The 8,370-nt window shown below is 54.8% G+C and overlaps 1 protein-coding gene across 1 annotated transcript in view; it reads right to left on the bottom strand.

Moving 5' to 3' along the window:
* Positions 1–3,314, bottom strand: part of CTRC (chymotrypsin C) — an 8,296-nt gene extending 4,982 nt beyond the window's left edge. The window contains exons 1-4 of the mRNA XM_008068624.1: positions 3,255–3,314; positions 1,671–1,762; positions 1,476–1,573; positions 360–485 (exon numbers count right to left, since the gene is read on the bottom strand). Coding sequence (XP_008066815.1) covers positions 360–485; positions 1,476–1,573; positions 1,671–1,762; positions 3,255–3,294 — 356 coding nt within the window. The 5' untranslated portion in view covers positions 3,295–3,314. The remainder of the gene's footprint in view (positions 1–359; positions 486–1,475; positions 1,574–1,670; positions 1,763–3,254) is intronic.
* Between the last annotated feature and the right edge of the window lie 5,056 nt (positions 3,315–8,370).

Below are 8,370 nucleotides of genomic sequence, written 5' to 3'. Positions count from 1 at the left end.
CTGCGGTGGCCGGGAGCGGCCACTGCGCTCCAGTCTGGGCGACAGAGTGAGACTCCAACTCAAAAAATAAAAAAAATAAAATGTCTATTGCAGTGTGGGCATATGTGTTTCCTTTGGGGAGACACTGTGGGGGTCTCGAGGGTCTTAATTCCTTCATTCCTTGCGTACCAGGTGAGGGGGAGAGGAGGGTTGTTTGTCTCCACATGGTGGTGTTTCGCCGTCTTGCGTAAGGGAATCACCACCGGCTGCGCAGGGTGAGGGAGGCCACTCCATGGGGTGGGGACAGACTCTGCCGCTCTGTCTCGGGGACCTTCCTGCGCTGCCCATGGGGGCCGTGGGGTGGCCCGCTCCGCACTCACCGCACCAGGAAGGAGTTCCACTTCTCGTGGACGTGGATGGTGTCCACGCCCACATACAGGGACCCTTCCTCGTCCTCCACCGCCAGGTTGTTCTTCCCCAGGGCCACGCGGTAGGTCCGGGCGTTGCTGGGCAGAGGAAGGGACCAGGTCAGGGGGCCTCCCTCCCCCATCCGTCAGTGGGGGGGGGGGGCTCAGGGCTTTGGCAACCCAGCCCCGGGGCCTCTGGGGGACCCACTGGGGGAAGGGAGTGTCTGTCCCCACTGTCGCTTCCCGGGGCGGGGGAAGGGACCCAGGACTTGGAGTCGAGGGACGTGGGTTCCCACTGCAGCCTTGACGCTCCTCGCTAGGTAGCCTGTGCCTCAGTTTCCTCATCTGGCAGGTGGAGGTCATAGCGCATCCAAGCTATGGCCGCCTCTGGCCTGTGTGACCGCAGCAGACCCCTAAGTGTGCCCCTCTGTCTACTCAGAACCCTGCCGGGTGAGTCTTCCAGGGTGCAAGTCAGCCCATGACTCTCCTTTGTTCACATCACTCCATCTCTGCCAGGGTAGAAGCCAAGGTCCTCACGGACCTGCATAATCAGGCGTGTGTGTCCGCTCTAACCACCCCACTCTCACCTCGCTGGCTTCCTCGCTGTTTCTCAGCAGCACCAAGCAGGTCCCTCCTCCGGGCCTTGGCACTGGCTGTTCCCTCCACCTGGACATCCTTCCCCAGATCGATGCTTCCCTCCCTCGCTTCCTTCAGGTCTTCGGTTGAATATGAGAGGTGTCTGCCCTGGCCATCCCACTTGAAATAGAACCCCTCCTACATTTTGTCCTCTTGGGACTTATTTCTCTTCACGATCACCTGGTGTGTCGTATACTTCCTTAAGTGTCTGTCGCTCAGCTTGCCATGAGGATTTGGCTCCCTGCGAGCCCAGGCTTTGTCGTCGCGAGAAAGACTTGTCGACTGACTAAACGAACAACTGAGCTACCGGATGTGGCTTGTTTAGCCCAGTGCCTGCGGTGTGCAGAGAAAGTAGTGTAGCAGGCTCCAGCCCTGAGGGTCGCCTGGGACTTGGGGTACCCTCCCGGGTCTCAGAGGGGCCATCCTGGGTCTCCGGGGTGCAGTCCCGCTCACCTGATGCAGTGGGCAGCGGTGAGGACGAAGTTACTGGCGATCAAGGAGCCACCGCACGTATGCCGCCACGTGTCGTCCTTGAGGTACTGGAGGGAAATCTGCCGAGGGTGGGGAAGGGCCCCATGTCAGCCCTCGGCTGTGGGGCCTCGCCCCACCACCCCGGCCTCCCAGCTGCCCACCCTGCGGCGAGCTTACCTGCCAGGGCCAGCTGTGCGGCCTGGCATCCTCTCCCCCAACCACCCGAGTGGACAGGTTGGGCAGGAAGCTGGGGACCCCGCAGCTGGAGGCTGGGGAGACAGGAGGCAGGTGAGCGAGGCTGGCCTCCCCACGGAGAGGTGGAGAGAGCAGACACGGGCTCCTATTTTACTGCATGGCTTTGGGGGAAGCCACCCGCTCTCTGGGCCTCAGCCTTCCTTTCTGTGTGATGGGAAGAAGAGCACTCACCCAGGAGTTTGCCCTGGGAAGTAAGTTAGACAAGGCATCGGGAAGGGTGGCGAAAGGCCTGGCACGGGGGTGCTTCATATGGCGAGGGAGAGAGAGGGGTGTGCACAGGTGTAAGTGTCGGGTACACCTATATGCTTCAGTCCCTTGTGTTTTCCTTTCTTTCTTTCTTTCTTTTCGGTGGAGACAGGGTCTCACTCTATTCCCAGACTAAAGTGCAGTGGCGTGACCATAGCTCACTGCAGCCTCAACCTACTGAGCTCAAGCGATCTTCCCATCTCAGTCTCCCAAATAGCTGGAACTACAGGCGTGCATCCCATGCCCTGACTAATGGAGACAGGGTCTTGCTATGCTGCCCAGGCTGGTCTCAAACTTCTGGCCTCAATCCTCCCACCTAGGCCTCCCAAAGTGCTGGGATTATGGGTGTGAGCCACTGTGCCCAGCCTTTATTCTGTCCCTTTTAAGATCATGCATAATGGGGTGCGTGTGTGTGTGTGTGTGTGTGTGTGTGTGTGTGTGTAGGTGTGAGCATTAAATCCACAGAATTCCAGACTGTCGCAGCTGAGAAGCTGTATGTCTTGGTCAAGAACATATGCTCCGCCATGAGACAGGCCTGGACTCAAGTTCTGGCTCCACCACTAACCAGCCGTGCGATGTTGGACAAGATACCGAGCCTCACTGAACCTCGATGTGCCCATCTATAAAATGGCAATATTAATAGACCCTATCTCTCCAGGTTGATTTGAGGATCAAATTAGCTCCTGCATGTAAAGGGGTTCGCGCAATACCTGACACACAGCAAACACACAATAAACAGAAGCTCCTATTACTACTGTATTAGCTGGAAGGACTCTTAATCCAGTGCTCTTGTTTGTTGAAAAGTCAGTGAGATTTAGAGAGGTGACCTGACTTGTCCAGGGTGACTCTGCAGAGAGTGAGTGGTGTTTAAGCTAAGTCCCTTGGCACCTAACCTGGACAGTGCTGCTTAAATGAGGGGGCAGAGTGTCCCCAAGGATGAGACGATGCCAGAGAAGGCCGGCCCCGATGGACTCTGGAGTGAGCCCGGGTGAGGGTGTCCGGGGGTCCCTGCCCCTTTCGTGGGGCTTTCCGCACCCCACCTCCAATCCACACCCATCCTGCTTTGTGGATGTGGAAGCAGAGTTGCCCGGCGGGCAGTGGCTCACCCGACACACAGCTGGTTAGTAGCGTCTGAACCCACACTGGACCCCAAAGCACCTTTCCTGGAGCGCAGAGGGTCCCCGGGCCTGTCCTTGCCTCCGGGGGCCAGCTCGAGCATACAGCCTGCTGGCTGCAGTTGGTCCCCACCCCATGGCTTACCGCAGGCCAGGAAAGCGGCGAGGACTGTGAGGCCCAACATGGCTGGATGCTCAGAGCAACTGGCTGTCGGCGGGCAGGGGCACACTTATAGGCAGGAGGGGGTGAAGCCACCTGGTCAAGGCCGAGCCACCCCTTGGGGAGAAACCTGTTCTGATAAGGCCCTTTCCCTGACCTTGGGTGGTTACTGTTTAATTTGGGCTGGAGATGGGGCTTGCTTGAAAGCCTGGATTTTCCAGACATCCTGGGACAGGGCATGTTCTGGGGTGCAGCGTTTTTTTGCCTCCCTCCCTCTCATTCTCGTTCCCCACCTTATTCTTTCTAGTTATCATTTATGAGACACCTACTATGTGCTTGATAATCTTCTATCATTTCATTTAATCCTTCCAACAATGTGCAATAGATGCCATTATCTGCTCTTGAAAGATGAGGGGCTGGGCGTGGTGGCTCGCGCCTGTAATCTTAGCACTTTGGGAGGCTGAGGTGGGAGGATCGCTTGAGGCCAGGAGTTTGAGACTAACCTGGGCAACATAGCAAGCTTCCATCTCTAAAAATTAAAAAAAAAAATCAACGGACTCATTCTTTTAGTCCCAGCTATTCAGGAGGCTGAAATGGGAGGACTGCTTGAGCTCAGATATTGGAGGTTGCAGTGAGCCATGATAGTGCCACTGTACTCCAGCCTGGGCAGCAAAGTGAGACCCTGTCCAAAGAAGGATAAGGAAGCTGCAATTCTGAGGGTCACTGCCGTCAAGGATCACAGCCGGACAGCAGCGGGGCGGTCTTTGCTGTGGGCCTCCTGACACCACCTGGGGCGTCTGGCTGCCGGGATGTGCTGCTGCCTTCTCTGTCTTTAGCATGCTCTTAGGTTCTGCCAACTTCCTCTTCCTCCCTCATACATCGAATTCCCGGGCTTGGGCCCCCTCCTGTACTTGTCGCCAGGGTGTCGAGACCCGGCAGACACTGAGAAGTGCTTGGTTGGCCAAATCCCTGCCTGGAGCCAGCTAAGGGGTTGGCACCTCAGTCTCCCTGTCTCTCAAATGGGTGGATAGGACCAGATGGACTTGCAGGTCCGTTATGATTTCATGACTTGAATGTCAAGGTCAGTGGCAGATCTGTGGGTTCAGAGCACGGAGTGACAGAAGTCCTGTCAGAGTCTCTGGTATCCTGGGGCCGGCCCTTCCCTGGAGCAGCTTGATTGATCCATTTGTTGCAGGCCGGCCGCAGGCTGTCTTCTGTATCCTTCCTTTTCCCCTTTACTCACCCTGAGGTCTCCCTGGAGGACGTTTTCTACACTGGGCTCACCTGTCCCCTTAGGAATTGTTTCCTGATTTTTTTTTTTTTTTTTTGAGTCAGCGTCTCACTCTGATGCCCAGACTGGAGTGCAGTGACATGATCACAGCTCACTGCACCCTCCATCCCCTCGGCTCAGGCAATCCTCCCACCTCAGTCTGCCGTGTAGCTGGAACCACAGACACGTGCTACCATACCTGGCTAAGTTAAAAAAATTTTTTTTTTTGTAGTGACAAGGTCTTGCTCTATTGCCCAGGCTGATCGCGAACTCCTGGACTCAAGCAATTCTCTTGCCTCGGCACCCGCATCCCTAAGTGCTGGGATTACAGGTGTGACCCACTGTGCTCGGCCTGCTTCCTGATTTAAAAGCTCAGAACACCACGCAACCTGCTGTTAACAGTGCTTATCTGGAGTGAAGGAGGATTCTAACTTACATATTGCATACAGCTCAAATTCTTTTTTAAAACAAGCATATGTTACTTGGGCAATATAGAAATCAACAGGTTTGATTTTTTAAAATGACACAGAGATCAGCAGTGTGATCAGGCCCCAACATAGGGTGATCTCAGGCTGTGGGGACATTTCTGTTCCATTCTAGAGGTTGGTCTTGCTACAGCGGTCAGTGGCGACTGCACATACACCTCAGACCCAGCGCTTTGGGTTGCCAAACCCAGCAAAGGGTCACCTCGGCCTGGAGACTGACCCCGTGAGCAGAGATATGGATTGGCTTGGTGACAGGTCTTGGGAGGTGGCGGGGTCTGGAGGCAGAAGGCAAGACACCGGGTTTCTGTCTCAGTCAGCAACTCAGACCCTGGGCAACCGCTTTGGATCTCAGTTTTCTTCATGTCCCTTGATCAACCTGGGAAAATGACCAACTGTGCTTCTTCATGCAGGAGCTTGTTTTTTTTGCTCTCAAAGAGACGCAGTTGTTTCTTAACATCCGGCTCAGCTGTGTACACATGTCCGTAGACACATGTCATGTAGGGACAGATGTGTATACACACACACACACACACACACACACACACACACACACGCGTGCCTCCATGTCCACAGATATGCACACACCAGTGTCATACACACAAAGCATTCGGTTCTATATGGAGACACGCAGAGCTGGGTGGCTGCACATTCGAACATGCACACAAATGTAGAAATGGCCACATATGCATTGATAGTTATTATTATTATTTGTTGAATGATAAGAGAGAAAACGACCTCTTGTGGAAGGAGGTTGTTGGCCGCTCTTGAAGGTGCAGACAGCTTGAGCTTTAGGGGGACATCCTTGTTTTGAGATGTAGGTAGGACTCTTTATGTAAGACTGCACTGGTCGGGCTCGGTGGCTCAGCTTGTAATCCCAGCACTTTGGGAGGCCGAGGTGAGTGGATTGCCTGAGCCCGCGGGTTCGAGACCCACCTGGGCAACTTGGTGAGACCTCATCGCTACAATAAAATCAAAATGAGCCGGGTGTGGTAGTGCACACCTGTAGTTCCAGCTACTCGGAAGACTGAGGCGGGAGGATCGCCGGAGCCCAGCAGGTCGAGCCCAGCAGGTGGACGACAGAGTGAGACTCCAACTCAAAAAAAAAAAAAAAAGACTGCACCAAACTATTGTCTCTGGAGAAAGCTGAGGTTGCCTTTATCTGCTTCAGATCCTGAAGCAGGGCTGTTGAATGCTTGGCTTACAGTTGGACTATACCTTCAAAGGAAGGGAAAAGTCCCACGTTTCCCAGCTGTGGGACTTTTTGCTAGTAACTCAGCCTCTCTGTGCTTCCCCTCTCTCTATAAAGCTGGGGTAAAGATGGCACCTGCCTCTAGGAAACGTGCTGGCATATGGTAAGCACTGTGTGAGTGTTTACTGTTACTATGATAATTGTTGTCACCTGCTTCTTGTGAAAAAGGTTGAGACTGGCGGTCACTGGACACTTTTGCCTTCGTGTGTCCTTTCCGCCATAAGAAAACATTAAAAATTGGCCGGGCAAGGTGGTAGGTACCTGTAATCCCTGTTACTTGGGAGGTTGAGGCAGGAGGATTACTTGAGGCCAGGAGATTGAGACCAGTCTGGGCAACACGGGGAGACTCTAGCTGTAAAAAAGTTGCTTACATTAGCTGAGCCTGGTGGCACAAACCTGTAGTACCAGCTACTCTCGAGAAACTGAGGCAGGAGTATTGCTTGAGCTCAGGAGTTTGAGGCTGCCGTAAGCTATGATCACGCCACGGCGCTCTAGCTTGGGTGACAGAGTGAGACCCTGTTTCTAAAAAACAAAACAAAACAAGCCAACATAAGGGCACGTTTACAATTCTGTTTAGGCCAGGTGCGGTGGCTCAAGCCTGTAGTTTCAGCACTTTGTAAGGCTGAGGCAAGAGGATTGCCTGAGCTCAGGAGTTCGAGACCAGCCTGGGCAACTTGGTGAGACCTCGTCTCTACAATAAATAAAAAAATTAGCCGGGCGTGGTGGTGCAAGCCTGTAGTCCCAGCTACTTGGAAGGCTCAGGCTGAAGGATCACCTGAGCCCAGCAGATCAAGGCTGCAGTGGCCGTGAGTGTTCCTCTGCACTCCAGTCTGGGCAACAGAGTAAGACTCCAACTAAAACAAAACAAAACAAAAACAATTCTGTTTTATGACTGTACGGGTATAAAGATGAACACAATCCAGTTTGATCTTATTTATTTTTTTCCTACTGATTTTAGGGAAATCAAACATTTCTGTGGGCCCTAAAGGCGCCATGGGCTCCAGGCCCTGGTTGGGGTCTTCCTCGCCCACAGGGATAGACAAGTGAGGGGCTGAGAGCATTTGGGGAATGTTCTGTGAGTCATCCTGGGCACCTTCTTGGGCCCTGGAGGGGCCTTTAGCTGTGCCCGGGGGCAGCCGCAAGAAATGTTCTTGCTGGGTAGCAGCTGTGTCGAGGCCCGGGCATAGCTGCCCCTCCTGACCCTGGCCAGGTGCCAGGCCGAGGATGCCATGCCCTCCCCCCACCCAGCAGCCCAGACTGCCTGAGCTGCTGTCGTGACACCAGGTTGGCCGACCTGATTTTCTGCCCTTAGTACCCAAGCCTGAAGGAGCAGCCCCAGGACTTGGGGTCATCTTGCAAGGGGAGCCCCCCGAGGGTGGACTTCCTGCGATCAGAGGGGCGGGGGCTTGGAGTTGGATAGCTGGTGTGACTGTTTTGTTTGCCCAGACTGTGAAGTAGCGGTACTATGTACACAGAAAACATTCATTCATTGACTCATTCCTCCCACATTCATCAAGCACCTGCTTGGACTGGGTACTCAGGGATGACGATGCTATTTCAGCACCAGGGGAGCTCCCTGGTGGGCGGGGTGATAGGTGCTCCTGGGAACTCTGTGGGAGAAGTCTTTCCAGGTGGGAGCTTGATGGGGTGCAGGTTGGAAAGGATCCTTTCTTCACAGACTCTGCGTCCAAAATGAATGCCCCACCCCCACCCCGCTGAACCCTGGGACTTTCAGGGCCCGGAATGGGGCCTCAAAGTCCCCGAGCCGCTCAGGGCTAGACTGTGCTGGAGAAAGAACTGCAGTGACTTGGTGGATGGGGTGAGGAGGTCAGGCAACACGGGGACCTCAGGAGAAGCAGCACCACTGTGGTGGTGGTGGTGGGGGAGAGTCTGAGAAAGGAGGGCAGGTGTCCCCGACAGGGCTGGTGCGTGGGCCACTGGGGCAGGACCCTCGGGTGGCAGCTGTGGCGTCTCAGGGGAGGCCCATTGGAGTGCCAGCGGAGAGGCTGGCAGGGTTTCCCCTCAAAACCAGATGGAAGCATCGGGGCGGGAGGGTGTGGGCTCATGCAGGGCTGGGGTTCCGGGGGGCTGGGGGCT

This window comes from Carlito syrichta, unplaced genomic scaffold, assembly GCF_000164805.1.
Source record: "Carlito syrichta isolate Samal-C Ts95f unplaced genomic scaffold, Tarsius_syrichta-2.0.1 Scaffold311355, whole genome shotgun sequence".
In the NCBI taxonomy this organism is placed as follows: Eukaryota; Metazoa; Chordata; class Mammalia; order Primates; family Tarsiidae; genus Carlito; species Carlito syrichta.
Note: the sequence above shows the minus strand (reverse complement) of the source record. Positions and strands in the feature narration are given on the sequence as shown.